General features: G+C 36.3%; 1 protein-coding gene across 1 annotated transcript; it reads right to left on the bottom strand.

Moving 5' to 3' along the window:
* Positions 1-221: 221 nt before the first annotated feature.
* Positions 222-15,048, bottom strand: LOC115929226 (alpha-tubulin N-acetyltransferase 1-like). The gene is made up of 10 exons (XM_030997809.1): positions 14,818-15,048; positions 13,706-13,769; positions 12,595-12,686; positions 8,820-8,991; positions 7,892-7,993; positions 5,467-5,575; positions 4,430-4,622; positions 3,159-3,304; positions 2,060-2,276; positions 222-1,122 (listed from the first exon to the last, which is right to left on the bottom strand). The coding sequence occupies exons 1-10, from the start codon at positions 14,907-14,909 to the stop codon at positions 792-794; spliced, it is 1,518 nt and encodes a 505-aa protein (XP_030853669.1). The 5' UTR covers positions 14,910-15,048; the 3' UTR covers positions 222-791.
* Positions 15,049-19,747: the final 4,699 nt, after the last annotated feature.

Raw genomic sequence — 19,747 nt, 5'->3', positions numbered from 1 at the left:
TATCAGTCTTTACAGCTGTTTATACAATTCATGTGTATGCACAGTCAAAGCTAATAAATTGTTTGTTTTTCCATATCAGATATCAACAGAATAAAATACAAGGTGCAACAGATTTCTTTGTTCCCATTAGAGGATAAAAATATGCATCATCTTTTTTTCAATTTAAACCTTCATGTACTTGTAATCCCCCCCCCCCCCTTGAAGAAAAAAAATGTATATATATGTAAACTTTTTTGTCAGGAATGTCGTTTTAAATGTTGAGAATTTGGGCTCAAATATGATTGAAGATATGCAAAAGACCAATTCTGTAAACTTGCATTTTTAGTCTTTGGACGTTTTGACAAGTCTTGAATAAAACCTAGTTTGGATTGAATTGAATTGAATTGATTACCACATGTTTGTAGCCAATTGATACAAATAACATGGTTGATACACATGTTTTTAAACTTGTTACACACTTGAGCAACTCAGGTGGAACAAAGGCATTACATGGCGTTACAAGCTGTCACATGTATCTGTGCCACATTTGTGACATGGTGGTACACATTTGTTACACATGTGCTACATGTTTGTGACATGTTTGGTATACATTTGTAGCACGACAGCTACACGCTTGTTACACACTGGCAAAACTTTTTGTAGTCTGCTTGGTACGCACCTGCAACACAATCGAATACGTGTCTATAATATGTTTGTTACATGTTATGACATTTATTTGTCACACATTTGTCACAAATTTGTTACAAGTTTGTTACTCTGCTACCCACCACGGCAACACCTTCAGGCCTTCGTCAAAATATCCCATTGGAGCTCCAGTGCTGGTTCCTGTACCCCGGACTCTGCTTGGTGGGGCTCCCCTGCTGACCCTGACCCTGGGCGGGGCTCTGCTGGTAGGCGGGGCTTCCCCCCTTGTATGGGGTATTGTTCTGATTGCTGCTGGGGCTTCCCCTGGTCTTGCCGCTGGGGGGAATCCCCATCACATTCCAGGAAGAGTGCATGACCTTCTGAGGGGGCGTGTAGTCAATGACATAGTTGCCTGAGGGGTTGTGGGCGGAGTTCTGCTGCTGCTGTTGCTGGCTGTTAGACGTTGGCGCCGTGTTTGATGTTACCTGATTGTCTAGTCTGAAGTAGAAGACAGGAGAAAAGAAAAATTATCAATTTCTGAATAAATCCCATTTGGAAAATGATTTTAAATATTATAGCTTGATCTTTAATTAGACTGTTGAAAGATATAAGAGGATAACATTTCAATCAAAAGACCAGGGCCGCGTCCTATAAGGAGTTGATATCGCAACTATGTACATATTAGAGATAGGGGACTGCAAACCTGCGATTGATTTGGATCGATCGCAACTCTTTAAAAGACAGGGCCCAGTTATGAACAGGTTCATGAAGTCCACATATACATGAGTAGCTTTTGAAATTCATGTTCACATGGTTCAGGCAAAGGAATATTCTAGCACAGGATGCTGCAATCCTAGATAAGATTTTTAGGTGAATACAAGAGCCAGAAGATTGGTGTGTCAAACTGACAGAACACATACCCCTAAATTCTGAGTAAGTTTTAAAATGGCAATCTACATGTACAAACAAGAACTCCTATCCTCTCCATTAGCATCACCAAGCATCAGGCGGGGGCGGTGGGGGCGATAGCCCCCAAAAAAAACGCCGGCAAAAAAAAAAAAAAAAAAAGAAAGGAAGAGGACGTAGGAAGAAAAAGGATTAAGAGTCGAGAACGGTACAACAAATCGTCTTCTTTCTCTAATAATTTATGAAACGTGAAAGCTTCCGCGCTTTGCACCGGGAGCGGGGAAACTGAATTCAGACAAGGATTTAGAGTCGAGAACGGTAAAACGAATCGTCTTCTTTCTCTAATAATTTAATGAAACGTCAAAGCTTCGCGCGGGAGGGGGGAAACTCCTCCCTCTCTGCACCCTGTAAGTGATTCGCACGCTTTGCGTGCTCACTACCGCCCCCCCCCTAAAATGAAATCCTGGTTAAGCGCATAACCCCAAATTATTTTTTTTTCATAGACAGAGCTGAACAAAAGACTCCCTACCTGTTATTCGTGATCGGAGTACTGTTTGGCAAAACTTTGAGATGGCCGTTTCTGGACTGCGTCTGAAGGTGGCTATTGTACGTAGAGAAGGCACCGATGTGGCCAAAAGGGGGTGGGCTACTGCTCACTTTGGAAGTATTGGGTTGATTGCCGTTTGCGACTCCTCTTCTGGGGTTGTCCAATGAGTTCCTTCGATTCTGCTCACCCACAGAAAAGCCTGTCACAGGAGTGTTAATACATTATTATAATAGTGTAACTACTGAATCATCATATTGATTGACACAAAGTTTTGTCAATAGGAATAAGAAAGTTAGAGCATTTTGAAATGACTAGTCACTAGAGGGCGGTATTCAATTTGATGACATCATCTGTGAACAACTCTCCATGCCTTTTGTACATAAAATTTCACCATTTTTTTGTTTTCTTCGTATTTATTTGTGTTCTTGGTCCGACTTCATAACATGTGAAGTAGAATATCATTTTGCATTCTATATCTTGCTTTCAGGGGAGTACATTATCTCAATCACAAGAAAGAAGGAAAAACATGAAATTTGATGTACAAAAGGCATGGAGAGTTGTCCACAGATGATGTCATCAAATTGAATACAGCCCTCTAGTGACTAGTCATTTCAAAAAGCTCTTACTTCCTTATTCCTTGCCCGATTTTGTTCAAATTTTCACTGATATTTTTCAAATATCTTAAACTTTACAATAAAAGTAACTTAGTATGAAGGTTTTGGTTTCCTTTAAACATAAATATACTGAAACCTTTGTATGTTTTTTTTTCTTCTAAAAACACGTTTTAGGTGATCTACTCTTCCCACATAGCAATACGACGTTGGGCCGTGTGCTGTTACGTTGGCCCAACGTCTTTTTGGCTGGTGAGCCAACGTTGGCTCAACAACGACAAATTGATGTCAGCCAACGTCGGGCCAAACCTATCCCACCATGTGCCATGGCCCAACGTTTAGCTAATGTTGTTGGCCAAACGTTGTACAGCCAACCAATATTCACTGTTTATCAGTGAAAAAATGGTGATCTTGGCCCAACGTCATATTGTTATCTAGGTTGTTGCTCCAAAAGAACAACATGTCTTTACCTTGTAAAGGACTGCCCGCAATGGGTGAATTGGTGAAAGAGCTACGCCTACTCCCTGCACTACCTGTCCTACCAACGGGCGGGGTCGAGTTCTGGGCGTACCTGCTGTAGCTACTAGCCTGGGCTCCCATCCCCCGGGTTGATATCCTGATAAAGAATAGGAACATAACAAAATGATGTTTGGAGATGTTACACAGGAACCATCTCCATGATCTTATCTTGTTGCTATGAAAAGTGTTTCTCAATGAAAACTTGTCAAAGGAAACTTTTGTATAGATATGTAGAACAACATTTGCGAAAACACTGTTTTATTACAGTTATCTAAACAGTTACAGCCCCAATTTTCAATTGTAAAGAAATCCCTTTAGAGACTTTTGAATCAACATGTATGATGAAATGATGCAAAATTTACTCCATAAGAGTACGTAACTAAAGCTTTGGTCACAAATCAGAGCAGCGACCGACCGATCAGTAGCCTGCTCGGTCGCTGCTGGAATTAAGCATTTTCAGCAATTAGGTCGGTGCCCAGGCGGCGACCGCCCAGGCACCGAGCGTATTTTGGGCGGCGAGTGAAAAATGAGCAGGCGCCGCCCAAATTTTAACTCCGCGCTAAAACTTCAGCGGCGACCGAGCGATGCCCTAAAAACGAGCGGTACCTGGGCGGCCGCCGCTCGGTGGCCAGGCAGCCGCCGGGCAAAATTGGTTAAAAACTCACCGCTCGGCCGCCGAGCAGGCTACTTTTGGGTAATGTGACCATAGCATAACACCTATGCAAGTCTTAATTTTAATACATTGCAATACATTTACACAATCTAAAGTTTTTTTTCTTCTTTTCTATCTGATTTAAATGTGAAAGAAATCATCTGAAAGAGAAACAACAAAAAGAGAAAAATTCTAGCTTGCAATCCAGAAAAAAGCTCTCCAGGTATAAGAGAAAGGCAATTGACATCTCTACAATTTTGATTATGGATAAATCATGACTTGTTAACAACTTCAACAGATATCTTGCATATTACAGTCCAACCTGCTTTAGCGACCCACCTGTATAGAAAGGCCACCAATTATAAAGATCACATGTTTTTCCCTTGAATATATTTTCTCATTAAGTCCTGTACTACAGGAACCTGTACATAAAGACCACCTGTCTATAAAAACCATATTTCCTTTTCCCCTTGAGTGATCTTTATATACATGTTTCACTGTATTACATGTAAATGTAAATCATGCAATATGGATGTACACATGAAAACACAATGAATCTGAGATACTCACTCCAACCCTGACAGCTCTAAACCAGCGACACCATCGTTGGAGCCACTTGACGAACCTCTAGAGGGCGGTATGACATCCCTCAGAACCTCTTTGTCCCTCTTTCTGGCCGTCACGGGGGACGGACTGGTCCCCTGGCCCCACACACCCGATGAGGTAGCATTGCGATGGGGCGTTGTGGGCGAGGGTTGGTGGACTGTGATGGATTGGGGGGGGGGGGAAGAGATGGTGGAATACATAGAGAAAAGAAATGAAATGAAATTAAGCACAGGGTCCTTTGAATGATGAATCATCTGTTGAGGGCAGTGTAAAAAAGTACTATTCTGTTTGTGGGAGCTTTTTCAGGATCTGGGCCGTTGCATAAAACTTAACATTGATGGTAACTTTGCCATCAATGGCAACTACCATGGTAACAGGACTCAACAGCCAATCAAAATCATGGTTTCCAAGGTAGTTACCATTAATGGCAAAGTTACCATCAATGATAAGTTTTCTGCAACGGGCCCAGGTGTAGTAAAAGTGCAATTTTCTCACAGTGATATGTAGGTATTTGATTGATTTGCAGTTTACCAGAGCAATTTAGGGGCTTTCCAGAGCTAAATGGCTCCCTGCTTCTATGCATCTTTTGATTTTTCTGCTGGCCGAGAATGTAGTAACATAGAGTTAAACACCCTTCTGGAGTTAAACGTTCTGGCATCCATTATCGTCTGATGGGAAGTGATAGGAGTGAATGCTTTCTGGTTGTCAACATGTCAGTATGCAATTACTGTCATCTATATACTACCCTGCCCCCCCCCCCCCCCCCAATCACATATGGATCACTTCCCTCATCTACATAATCTTACACTTTTTGTATGCCAGCCCAGTGCATTTTGATAAAACATTGGAACATTCAGAAAGGAACATAATATATATCTCTCTCTCTCTATCTATCTTGTTTTCTAAATCCAAGAGCTTCTACCTTCCCCTTCTAACCCCCCCCCCCCCTCTTTCCTCCGCTCTTCCCCCTCCCCTCTACATACACCATCCCTGCTACTCACCTAGTCTGTTGTTAGGGGGGACAGGGGGCTTACCCATGGCCCTCTTCCTGCAGTAGCTGCTCTCTGGTTGGTTGTTGAAAAAACCTTCAAATATTACAAAATTATTCACCTGTAAAATGAAAAAAGAAAAAGCCTTGGTATTAAATAAAGGGCATTATATGGACAAAGCACTCAGGGCTCCCATGTCGGACTTCCATACAGTATGTCATGGATTGGAGCCATAGTCCCAATGATTAACATAACCATTATAAGATCAGGTGATGCATTACGCTATCATATGAACATACATGTATACTATTGGATGAACATAAGATGCTTTAACATCAAAAGAATCCCACATAATTAAAGAGAGAATTTTTTATTAGTATACTTTTAGCTTCAACCAGCAAAGAAAATATATATGGAGCTAATGCAGTAGTGAGTAATTATTTATGAGGATATTAAAGCCTGTCTGTACTAGTTTGGCTAGGGGGATTAGACCTCCCTGCAAGGTCAGTGACAGGTGGTCATCTCATCAAATCAACTCTCAATTAACATAAGAAAAAGAGAATCATGGGAGACCAACAGGCACCGTTTACCGGTAGGCATTGTTTGCTATATAGAGGGAGCAAGTAGCTATAGTGCTGTAGGGGCTTAAGATTCATATCAGTTAAATCAACTTTTACAAATTGACCTGTACAGTATGTATGAACCCTATATGTACTTAGAATTTCTCTATGAGGAACCATCTAATATCATCTTGCCCGTCTTTCTACTGTCAACTTGTTTACAAGGGAAAAGTCTAACTCTGAAAGGCCTTCACTTTACAATACATGAATGCATAGTAGCCAGGGTAACAAAATATTGTGGTTGCAAACCGTCTCAAGCTCGACAGTAATTATACATGCTTGGTTTGGTATGTGACAAAGAAGAATCAGGAAGTCTAGAAGTCTATACACACCAACATTGTTAAAGCATTATTTCACAATCGTATGTACATTACATGTATGTGCAGTAGGGAGTATTGTACTTGTAGACATTTAAATTTATCTGTGTAACAAAATAACTGTAGAGTGCCATATGCAGAAAGAAAAAACAAGAAAACAAAGACAAAATTCTGCAGAACTTTGCAGGAATTATGAATATGTCACGTACAGGTATGTCTTATTTGTGAAAATTAAACGTTAGTAGTGTCCTAGTATTCAAATTATGCAAGGATACCCATTCACTTTCTAGACTGTCAGACACTATTGAGTGACTGAATGACTTCTTTTTTTCTTTGGTAATACTCACTGTAGCTGTAAAGGGTACATGAGCATTTGTCTACATCAATAACCCACTTCTTGTAATGGCCAAAATAAAACTGATTGAATCTTAGCGCAGCACAAAACACACAACCATATGGTACAAGGGTCTGAAAATCAGACTATTTTCTACATGCCTTGCAAAAATTCCTAACTGTCGATATAATTCCACATAAAGGCAATTGCCAGTTCTAATCTTTTCTGGTGAGTTCTTAGATGGTATTATCTATAATCTCTTGTTTACCATAGGATTCACACACATGATCAGCATGCAAAAGGGACACGTACACCACCTTTATTGATTATTAGGCTAATACTGTTTTCACACTGGCAATATTTTGCTTAACCCCGTACTATAGGTGGGGTTAAGGGGGGGGGGGGGGTCTTAGCCCCACCTATAGTACGGGGTTAAGCATATTCCACTTTCTGTTCAGACTGGTTTTTACCAAAGTGGGCTAAAGTTGGCTAACCCCACCTATAGTACGGGGTTAACTAACCCTGCAAAATAGCAGGGCTAACTCCGCAATTGTGGTGCTAACTCCTGCTAACCCCGCAATTGCGGTGCTAAGCAAATGAATGAGAACAGAAACGAAAAATAGTCCGGTACTACGCAATGGAGCGTATCGCAGCTGGCCAGATGCGAGGTATGTCCAATCATAACATACACGATATCCGGGTTAACGAAATGCAGTGAGAACAGCGGGAATTTTCTTATTCCGGAATAGGCGCTAGTACGGGACTAAAAACAGCGAGTGTGAAAAGCCAAAAAAATAGTCCGGGGTTAAGGATAGTACGGGGCTAAGCAAAGTACGGGGTTAAGCAAAACCAGTGTGAAAAGAGTATAGGGCCATTCAAAGAAAAAAACATGTTTAGCATCCTGCATTTTTGAAAAATAGGAAGGAGGAGGAGGCCCTTTTTTTAAAATTTTTATTTCAAAATCAGAAATAGATCATTTTAGCTGTATGTTTTTCTTCTTTTTTTTCCATTAAAAAAAAATTTAAAAAATAAAAAATTTAAATTAAAAAAAAAAAAATTAAAAGAAGAAAAAAAAGAAGGCGGCCCCCAAAGAGGAAACAGACAGGGACGCTAAACATGATTTTTGTTTTTTTAATGGCCTGATCGCTGAATTTGCTGAATCTTACCTGAGGAATTGTAGCTCTGAGCCTGTAGTGCTTCATAAGGAAAGATTGGAACTTGTGTGATGGACGGTCTATTGCGAGGTGATGTGGTTTCACGCCTTCAGCCTGTACAAAATGGAAAGAAAGATGTACATGTACATATTTTAAGGAACATACTATTTTTGTTTAAACTTCTTTTGGTGTTAAATACAAGAATCTTCCTTTTGAAGAAAAATTATATAAAAGTAGTGATGAAGGAGTGTGTACATGTATGTAGGTATGTATGAACAAATAAAGATGAGGATGTGGTGATGATGAAAGTAATTGATGTAATGAATTTTGAATTTCTATTACCAGAATGTTCCTATTTTACAGTAATATTTGTATAAAAAAATAAAATAGGTATTAAAAAATAAAAAATTGCAAATATCATCTGTATGTCATCACCAACACCCTTACCACCATCATCATCATATTATCTTATCATCATCATCATCATCATCATCATCACCACCACCACCACCACTACCACCATCATTATCATCATCATCATCATCATCATCATCACTACCACCACCACCACCACCATCATCATTATCATATCATCATCATCATCATCATCATCATCATCATCATCATCATCATCATCATCATCATCATCATTACCATGTACCACCATCATCATCATCATCATCACCTACATCATCATCTTCATCATCATCACCACCATCATCATCATCATCATCATCATAACCATCATCATCATCATCACCACCACCACCACCACCACCACCACCACCACCACCACCATCATCATTATCATATTCATCATCATCATCATCACCACCACCACCACCACCACCACCACCACCACCACCACCATCATCATCATCATCATCATCATCACCAACATCACCATCATCATCATATTTCACCACTTCATAATACTAACCTGAAGCATGTGTGTAAAGAGTTTCTTGCCGTATCCCTTCCTTTGACACGACTCGTGGACGTAGAAATCCAGGACGCAGATAGGCTGCATCTCTGTCTGGTTACCATGGCGATCAAGAACGAATAGATTCTTCCTCCCTGTTTTCAGGATGCCTACCACTGCTCCAAGTTCACTAAAATTGGAGGAAAAAAATATGTTATTAAGTCATGTAATGTCAGCCATTTTTAGACCTAGATTAACAGGTTTTTTCTTACACTTGAACTCCATAGTGAAATTGATTTTAGTGGCGTATTTCCACATTTACTCTAAGTGATACCAAATTGCATAATTACCAAGTATTTTTAATGCAACAGTTCAGAGTTTTTTTATTTTCTAAAATTAGTAATTTTTCCTACTCAAATTGAGAGCAATTAATCTTATTTTCCATTCAATCATGGTTTCGAAAAAGTTGAATTTATACAAAAATTGTAAAATTTAATTGAAAAATTGTCAATTTGTACACAAAAGAGTGATTTATATTTTACATTGTGTTACCAATTAAAAGATTTTTATAATGATTAGTTACAATTAAATCGTTCTTAATTCATTACAGCATTGGAAATGGACTTTAAAAATTATGTGATCTTTGCTCCTACTTCTGTATAATGTGTACGAGTCCTAGCATTCTGGATCAAAAGATACTGCACAAATTTCAATAAAAGAAGATGCTGTCTTGCTATGGTTTAAGTACTTTTACAAATATAATAGGCCTTACAATTACACATTAAATGCATGAACAGGTATTTAAATTTACATTCATGAACATTCACATACGGTTCAGTCATGATTATAAAATGGAATTAAACTGTACAATTATGCACCTAATACTTGTCTCCTTAATCATTTCTGATGGCTCTCTAATTGCACATAAATTCAGAAGGTCATTAGCTACAGATGAGCATGAATCTAGATCAATGACTCACCAATTATCCATCCACAAACGAATGCATTTATCATTAGAGCTCTATCTATTTAATTCACTTTGATAGAGCCCTAATTGACTTCTAGTGTGACTGTTGCTTTTTCTGCCGTGTTGAATTCAATGACATTAAATGATGTCATTAAAGCATTGATGTCATTAAAGCATTGATCTACATTTCTGTGACCTTCTGTAGGCTTCTACAACTTACATTGTACATTTTAGCTACATGTACATGTACATACAGTGTACATGTAGCTTGCGTACATGAAGCTTTAACCATTTTTTTTTCAAATTTCGTTTTCTATTATTGTAATAAATATAATGATGATGATGACAATAATGACTTTGACAATGATGATGATGATGATGATGATAAAATAATGACTTCAACAATAATAATGATTATGATGATGAAAAATATTATAATTATGATGACAATGATGATGATGGTTGTGGTGGTGGTGGTCGTTTTACTATAAACACACAGCTACATGTACATGTACAACTGTACATGTACATTTACTTACGGTACAGTTCTAACGTTTGAATATGAACCTGTACAAGATGACCTACAAATGTACATGTATTCACTTGAATGGGATGGCATACAATTTCATTTATTTTAATCTACCTACAGTACTACATTTCATGTACGTGTAGCCATACATGTAGATGCTTAATTACTAAATCCATGAAGGTAAATTAAAGGATCAATGGAGAAAGTGTCTGTATCAATGCTACAGATAGGGCCATGGACATAAAAATCAATGAAATTGAGTCAGTTTGGCCATGATAGTTCAAGTTGTAAAACATGTACACTGTAGCAGAGACATTTTAACGTTTCACGCAGAGTAATAACAGAGCCTATCCATTGGTTCCAAATATAGATCACAGAGTTTATCTTGATAAAAGTTTAGCAACGCTATATTATGCAATAAACTATGCATGTATGACTATTTTACTACATGTACAAGTTACAAACTTATAACCAGCACTGACCATCTTTTCAGTACATATTTATATGACATATGTAATATTAAATTTTATTTGTTTTTCTTCTAATTCATACTTTGAACTGAACTGAACTGAATTATATGACAATTCACAAAACTGTGCCCTTCATATTTTAATTCATACTTTTGTTTGTCAAAACCCATATGTTTCACAAGAGTGATCTTTAATCTATTTAGCATTATGCACCTGAACTGCGAGCTCACTTGACCTGTATAAGTTACCCCTATACTATACAGGTGGGCCTCTGACTCGTGTCACAAAATCTATGCAAGCGTGACAACCTGCATGCAAGACTAGCTGTGAGTAGTCTACTAAACAGACCTACATGTATTGTTAATTGTTATCCGTTCTTGTTATTGAAATAGAAAGTTCTATATGCAATTTTGTAGAGTTTACAATGATGCAAATATATATGTTGCATGTTTGTGGAGATGTATAGAATTACATAAAATATGGACAAAAATTGTGACTTGTATACATGTACAGTGTACATGTGGGTCTTAAACAAAATATTGTATACCGGTACATGTGCATGTATGTACATATACAGTGTACATGTACCTTTTGAAAGAGGTAAACATCCCCATATTATATGAAATGTTCAAATGCTTAGCCATCAAAGAGTATTATGAGAAAATGATTGAATATACATGTAAAGGCCTTTTCAGAAGGTAACTCAGCTTTAACTTCTGCACATACTGTACATTTCCCGGTAAAGGCTCTTTCGGATATGGCGCAATAAAATACTGATTGCTTTACATGTAAACACCAACAAAAGTCCTGCGCATACGTGTATTCACTGAGCTCTGTATTTAATATTGGGTACAGAAATTTGAACCATATTAAACTGTAATTCATCATAAAAAGGGCCTCTATTTTGCCACATCATATCAGAACCAGGCTTCTGTGGATCAACTCAAGTAACCATTCAAAAGTCATTTTAAACCAATTCATTACAGTGCAAAAACAGAAAGGATATTTGAAGGTGATATTTTAAAACACCAGCATGTGAACCCCCAAATTACAGAAAAAAAAGACTCTTTTTGCCCGTTTTTGGTAATCATTGGTCTCTTGTAAGTACTGATTAATCACATAACATGTAAACTATGCTCAGTATTCTGATTCCGTTGAGAGCGTTATGTGTCTGCAAGCAGAGACTAGGCCTTAACTCCAAAGTGATGCGTTCATCAAGTGATGCAGAGTGCATCATCAATACGTGGAAGAGTTCCTTGTCCTTCTTTGACTCGAATAGAAAGTGTAATGCAATCGATACAGTGCATTTCTGTATTTTGAACCATTTCTTTCTTTTTTTTCTTCTTTTGTGTTTGCACTTGGATTCTCTGAGGCATGCATTTCTCATCAATTAGGCGAAAATTGAGTCACAAATACATGTAAGGAAACATACATGTACAGTATGTCCCGATATGCACACCTGCAGTATATGGCTATATTCTGAAAATGATGTTTTCTTTTTCATGTTTGAGAAAATTTTGTTTAATTGTCATAATAACTATTCATCACATTTGCAGAAAGCATTTTGCAAACATTAACAAAATGACTTTTCTTAATGTATATTTGTTACAATAATTATTTTACAAACAAACATGAAAATACAACATCGTTTTCAGAATACTTACCCGCATCATCTTAAATCCTTTTCATCAAAATGCTTGATCATTTTACAATGTTCATGTTCATAAAATCTCACAGCACACAAATAAAATCAAAATAAATAGTTTTTTATTCACCTAATCAGAATTTAACGTACTTTACAATAAAAAATAAAGAGTTTGAACATACCCATTAGCCATGGGATCTGTGACAACATACAGTTTATTGTCTGTAAAACGTAATCTCCGAGCCGTGGTGATGACATGTTTTAAACCTTGGGCCTAGAATGAAACAAAAATACATACAAACAAGAGAGATATAAGCATACATGCCAACATTTGAAAATCAGAAATCTGTACAAATTATGCTATTTTAAAAAAAAAAGAGGAACAATCCTAACTCTCCTATTCAATACTACAGACAAATTTGTACAGGAAGAGGAACACCTGCATTAAAATGATAATTATCTTCTCCCAAAAAGAGGAATGTTCCTCTTTAATCTGAACAGTTGGCATGTGTGTATAAGTAAAATATACAGTAAGTAATACAGAAACATCATAACTCTTACACGTACATGTACTTTATATTCATGGAGCATGTACTGTATGTACTGTACAATTGTACATGTATATGAATGTAACAGGAAATCTTAATTTCAAACTTAACTTTAATGCACCATATATGAACCATGTTCAAGAGAAGTTCAGATGGTAAATAAAAGGTCAATACAATTTGTTTTCTATTATTGTTTCTACTTTCTAGGATAGACAAAGATCAATTTTTTGCAACATATTGTGATCCACATCCAGACTAAGGATTCATACAAATCTAAGACTTATCCCCCCCCCCCCCCAACTGAACTTTTGAACTTCTGAGGTACATGTTTGTTGGACAGATTAACATAATAACATTATGCTTCACCAATTCTGAAGAAATATGATGATACATTTATATTTAAATCAATGCTGAACATATAATTAAGTTTCAATTTCAAATTTCATTTTTTTTTCATGGAATTTAACAAAAACATATTTTCACAAAGGAGATACATGTACACTGTATACATGTACATGTACATGTACATGTACATGGTCATGTAAATGCACGCCCACATGATTTCAATTGACCAGTCGGATTGCTTAGATTCTAGAACCTGTCTTATAAGCTTCTTCTTCTTGGCTTGGCTTCCCCCAGTTTGGAGAACTGCAGTTGGTGCAATAAGATCATATGAAATCTGTCACTACAGGCCAGCTACTAAAAAATATAATTGTGAAAACAAATTTGTGATGGAATACACTACCTTTGATGATGCCATCCCCATCTGATCAATAACCTTCTCCAGATTCGCTTGGTGGTCCTCGGATCTGAGGGCAAAAATGTGACAATGTCATGTGATCAAGGTTGTTTGAGATCCCATTGATGGAATTACATTTACATTTGTACAGGTGTACAGTGTATGTACAGTTAACAACTAAATTATTCATACAGACATACATGTACACCATTGTAAATTCAATGTTTTTTTGTGTTTTTCATAACTAAAGACTGAAAGGTGGGCTGGTTTAATTCTAGGGCCACTGTCGATTACTTTTAGATGTATGTGTCACATTCTCAAGAAAAATAAATTTGGACAAATCAATTTTCACCCGTTGCAATGACAAATGAATACTCATATAGTGTCTAGGTCTATTCAATGGCTATGTAAATGTACAGTATGTAATGCAGGAACCACCCAGTTCCAGTAGAGAATGGTTACAAAATGTACAAAACTTGGCAAGGCTACTCATGAATTATTTAGCTGTTAACTGTACATTTTGTCGGCATTATTATAAATCGACGAATCTGTCATATATAGTATGTTATTGTACAAATTTGTCGGCTCATAATATTGACGATTTTGTTTTGAATCATATTAAAAGTTTATCGCTTAAAATCAGAGTTTAAAGCAGCTTGTGTGTAAAACATTTACACCTGTAGACTCTACATCAATATAACAAAAACATAGTGTTGGGAGAGACAATTTGTTTCCTTCTCTCTCTGGGAGGCGTGGGGGGGGGGGGGGTAGTTAATTTTGTTTAACATCAGGTGCAAATCCAAGATTTAAAAAAAATTCCATCATAAAAAAAAAGGTGGGGGTACGGGTCAGACTTCAGAATTTCATCAGGGTTTCAGATTTTGCCATTTTTGGTCCAAATATTCTCTAACAAGCAAAAGCGAAGAATTTATCACCTCAAGATTTTTGACATTGTACTGACAGTATGAATTCAAGGTCTATTCTCATTTATTTTTTTTGTCAATGGAAAACGAGGTTGAACAATGCAATTAGGCCGCTATAACGTTAGGCCTATGCATGAACCCACACAGCACATTCGCAACATATTTCACGCCCGCTCCGCCCCGCTGTCTACTCACCCATGAGAGTGTGTGCGATACGGCCTCAGATCTCTGTCGACAACTGCAATACTTTCACCAAAAAGATGATTAACGTTGAATGTAAACTCCATTTTTCCAAGATTTTCGACGATACTTATATGTAATCAATCATATACCTCTTTACTGATTGAATCAACGGTCCATTTTCGATTGTTTCCAGTAAAAATGTTGGTGCTCGAACGGTCGTTCCCGTCGCTACCTAAACAAACAGTAGTACATGTAGTCTGCCAGGTCTGACTCCATCAATTACACGTTTGCACATAATACGCAGTATATACATGATAGCCTAGATAGCCAGCCGCAAAACAGCTAGGCCTACAGTCAGGTACAAAAAAAAAAGAGCGATATAAAATGGGACTGACAGTGGAAACATAGGGGGGGGGGGGGGGGGGGACTCTAATGAGTTTTATCTTACAGAAAAATATGCATATTTTAAGGGAAGCGGGTAATAATTCCCTTGTCTAATTAATTATGTTTGTCAACATAGGCGTCAGGCAGAATAATGTTGCTTTGATATTAAAAGTGAGATTGATACTTTTGACATTTTTAAACTTAGTTTGAACTTTCCCGACGAGTATAGTGCTGGTAATAGAGTGAGTATTAAAGTGCCGTTTGAAGTTCAAATAGATGGAGCAAGGTGATTCAATCACAGAACAAATGTTAACCGTCAGGCCTATCAACCATGCAAGTATTGATATTTTAATAGCCGTCACTCATTTACCTTAATTTTCAGACAAAAATGGTAGGCCTACAACTTATAAAAAACGACTCATTCGCATGGTTTTATTGAAATTTGGAGGAAAGATTATTTTTCCAAGGTAGACAGATTATTGAGATGTAAATTGAACAAACATAACATTGATCCGGGGACCGAAAAGGGGGGAGCATTCATATTCCAAAACTAATTGCAAAACTAAATTCTAATTGTTTGCCAAAACTCATTCAGGGCACCCTTTTTAGACTAGAGATTTATTTTAAAAGTTTAGTGTTCAAAAAATGTTTTGAGAGGATTAAACTTGTTTAGGGCGTAATTTTTAGAAAAAAATAGAAAAGGGTGTGATTGTTACCTATGGCTAAAACTAGTTCAGGGTTTTTTGGAAAAACCTGTGGTTATGGGTGTGTAATCATATTGTGAACTACCCCCCCCCCCTCCCCCAAAAAGGGTGTGTGGTGAGAGCCAGTAGGGCATTTTCTAACATCAGATTAAAATAGTTAACGCCCTTAATTCTGTCTCAAATTATTAGGTAAGTCTTTGTGCAAGTTTCCTGAAATTTCAAAGCACCCTTTTTTCTTTCTCCATGAAAATGAAAGCCACCATCGAAATATTGCTACATCAATATACATGTCTTAGTGGGTTTATTGCCGTTTGGTCTACTATCCAATTGATCTATTCCCATATGGTCTACACCCAACCCGTCTTCTACCCATATGGTTTAATGAACATTTTGTCTGCTGATCATTTGGTCTAATTGGACCATTTAGGCTAATTGTCATTTGGTCTAATTTCCATTTTGTCTAATCTCCAATGAGTCTGATACCCATTTGGTCTATTGCTCATTTACTCTTATTCCCAGTCGGTCCAATACCCAGTTTGTCTAAATGGTCATTACACCAAGTATAGAAAACCATCATTAGACCATGTGGATAGTAGACGGGGTTGATTGGTGTAGACCATATTGGAATAGACTAATTAGGTATTAGGAAAACTGTTTGTAGACCAAACAGCAATTCTCCTCTTAGTGGCCACCTCTCTATATAAAGGCCATCGGTCCATAATCCCCACACAATTCAATAAATACACAAATAATACTCTTTGTTTTTACAGTACTGGCAAAAAGTGTGTTTTTATTGCTTCACTAAATGTGAAAAGATTGCACTTCTTAGCTCTAATTCTAGGAAACTTGACATAACTTCAAACAAGCTAAGTAAATGACCTATTTTTGTTTGACCAAAACCATCAAGAGTGATGCATTTCTAGATTTGAAAATGATCTACGACAACAGGACAAGTAAAGGGTGATTTCTCAATCAAACATCTTATGAATCTTACGCAACGATACAGTTTAGACAATTGCTGTGAATATTTGCACAGTAGGCCCTAATTGTATTCTAATTTTAATTCTTTTCTGGTTTTAGAACAAACTCTGGACTGGGATAGTCAACGTTTCCACATACAGTGCATATGTATGTTTTAAGTACTCTAAACAAGCACTTCTCAACCTTTTTTAAAATCTTGAACAAACTTGAAATTCAACAGTGTTTTCATCACATATTAATTTGCACCAAAATATATAGCATTGCTCAATACAATACAAACATAACATTTAACTGTTATCTCATTGCTGATTGAAACACCCCTACAAAAAAAAATGGCAACTACCTTGATCTCTAGCAAATATCAAGGTTGAATTCTGATTTTATTACTTACTCTACTTATCCAAACAAAGTATTTTAACCAAGATGCAGCATTACATATCAATTAAGTATTTAGAACGACTCTTTTTAGAGTTGATTTGAACATTTCACAATGATGAATGAGTTGTAGTAAATAAATGTTAACTTGCATTCAGAGAAGACGATTTACTAAAGACGTTTTTCCTCTCCTAAGGCTTGTTCAGATATGGCTGTTAAGCCACTGCATTTTTGTTTTCTACACATAAAATATCATATCTGAACAAGCCTCTTCAGCACCCAGCATTCCCTTATTCCATAAAATAATATTTTTACACATTTGTATATATGTAAGCAGATTCTTTAAAACCACAAGTTGAGGTGAACTCAACATGATTACAAAACCAAATATTATCAAATAAATGAGATAAATGATGCAACATGCAATTCATTAATAGACTGTTTGTGTGTATAATTTTGAAATGTTATCATTCCTATTTTTGGTTGATTTGTAGGTCTACTTGATTATTATATGCTTCATCAAGTAATCTTTAAAACGAAAACACAATTTTTATAGTATAATCTGCATCTTTAAAAAGGAAAGAATCACAGCTACATGTTAGAACTTACATACCTTAAATTAGTCCATTTCTAAAACATAAACAAAGACTATACCATAATGATTCAATCTACCAAACTACATTCAATACAAATAGTTAGCACATGCAATAATATCTATTGTGAAATCTATTTTAAGTAATAAGTTGCATTCATCTTTTTAAGACACATGGGAACTTTCTTTAACAGAAAGTTGAAGAACAGGCTTGAAGGCTTAAACCATAACTATATAACATTTATAAAGAAAGTTTGAAGCTTATCAAGCACTTACATGTATTGGTAAGGCAATGTTTCATTATAGTGTTTACAAAATATATAATAAAACTAACCATTCAATCAAATATCTAACCATACACAATAGTATATATCAATTTTGTTCTATAACCTCCATTTATCTCAATTCTTAAATGTCCTTCAATAAATGACAGTCTTTCAAACTTGCAACACCATCATAATCATATCAAATATAAACAAATATCAAATCAAGTTACATGTACATACATCATCTGTTTGGAGACAGAAGGGTGTTAACTCATATAGTTTAAAGGGACTATGTCCCATTTGCAGGCCAAAAAAATGAAAAAGTTAAATTCCAACTGCATTTGAAAGATAATACTAATTTAGAACTTCCCTAAAAAAGGTGGGGCTTGAAAATGTCTTCAAGTGGGAAAATAATGACTATTAGTTGTAAAATCGACTTTAGGGCTATAGAGCCCAGTAGTAATAGTCTTGATTTTCAGACAATTGTACCGAATGGTCATACGTTTTATGCTGCGCAAAGATTCAATCAGTTTAATCTTGGCCATCACAAAAAGTGGGTTATTGATGTAGACAAATAGTCATGTACTCTTTACAACTCTTTTCATGTATGTTATTACCAAAGAAGAAAAAGCCAGTCAGTCACTCAATAGTGTCTGACAGTGAAGTCTAGCAAGTAAACGGTTTTCCTTGCATAATTTGAATATGAGGACACTGCTAACGTTTAAATTTCAGAGATAGGACATACATGACATATTCATAATTCCTGCAAAGTTCTACAGCATTTGAGGTTGGCTGCAAAAGGGACATAGTATCTTAAACACAGATGTAACACCTTTCTGGCTATGAACATACAATATCAAAATGATCTATTGACAAAGAATATCTAAACTCAATTCATTTTATCTTAAGAGTCCATCAAATTATTGCAAACTAGGGTGTGCATTGTTTAAAATACAGTTAATAAACAGAGGTACATTTATATCTCAAGATTGATACAGTATACATCATTTGAATATTGTACAAGAAAACATTTGAATTCCATATCACTGTATTTCAGATTCTCAAAAATGCTACATTTTAAATAAAAATCACTCATGCCCGATGATTTTGCCATTATTCATAAAGTGTACCGAATTTTGGACCGAGTTATCAGCTTTTCAAAATGTATATTGTTTAAAGCAGACTTATAGATACGGAAATGTATAAAGCGTATTACACTTTTAATACGTCATTCAAAAACCACTGTGATTTTGCTGCATCATGTCACAACTTGGCTTAAGGTGACAGTTGAGTGCTGATAAAAAAAGAAAATAAGTCATCGCTAAATAACAAACAATGAATGTTCAGAACAACAAATAAATGGCAAAAAGCCCAATGATTTGTACAGAAAAGGAGCGTGTATTACATTACTAAATTACTGAAATAAATTGTTACATGTTTTATTACAACATAATATCTACAAAAGATCTTTAACTAAAACCATTGTTGGCAATGTTGCAATATTCACAATAAAACATTCCAACATATTTCATACTCATAAGGCTTCATTTACCTCGCATCATAACTCAGCATTTTCCCACACCAAACAATTGAACTCATAAGGCTTAAATTCTATCATTTTACAATGTCTCAACTTTGGT

The sequence above is a fragment of the Strongylocentrotus purpuratus genome, unplaced genomic scaffold (assembly GCF_000002235.5).
Source record: "Strongylocentrotus purpuratus isolate Spur 01 unplaced genomic scaffold, Spur_5.0 spur5_scaffold_4, whole genome shotgun sequence".
Lineage (NCBI taxonomy): Eukaryota > Metazoa > Echinodermata > Echinoidea > Camarodonta > Strongylocentrotidae > Strongylocentrotus > Strongylocentrotus purpuratus.
Note: the sequence above shows the minus strand (reverse complement) of the source record. Positions and strands in the feature narration are given on the sequence as shown.

Excerpts from the sequence above, each read along its gene's own strand:
- LOC115929226 (XM_030997809.1), bottom strand. The coding sequence starts at position 14,909 with ATGGAGTTTACATTCAACGTTAATCATCTTTTTGGTGAAAGTATTGCA. Across the intron at positions 12,687-13,705 it reads TGGGGATGGCATCATCAAAG|GCCCAAGGTTTAAAACATGT; the intron begins GTAGTGTATTCC and ends GTTTCATTCTAG. Across the intron at positions 2,277-3,158 it reads TGCGGGCAGTCCTTTACAAG|GCTTTTCTGTGGGTGAGCAG; the intron begins GTAAAGACATGT and ends CTCCTGTGACAG.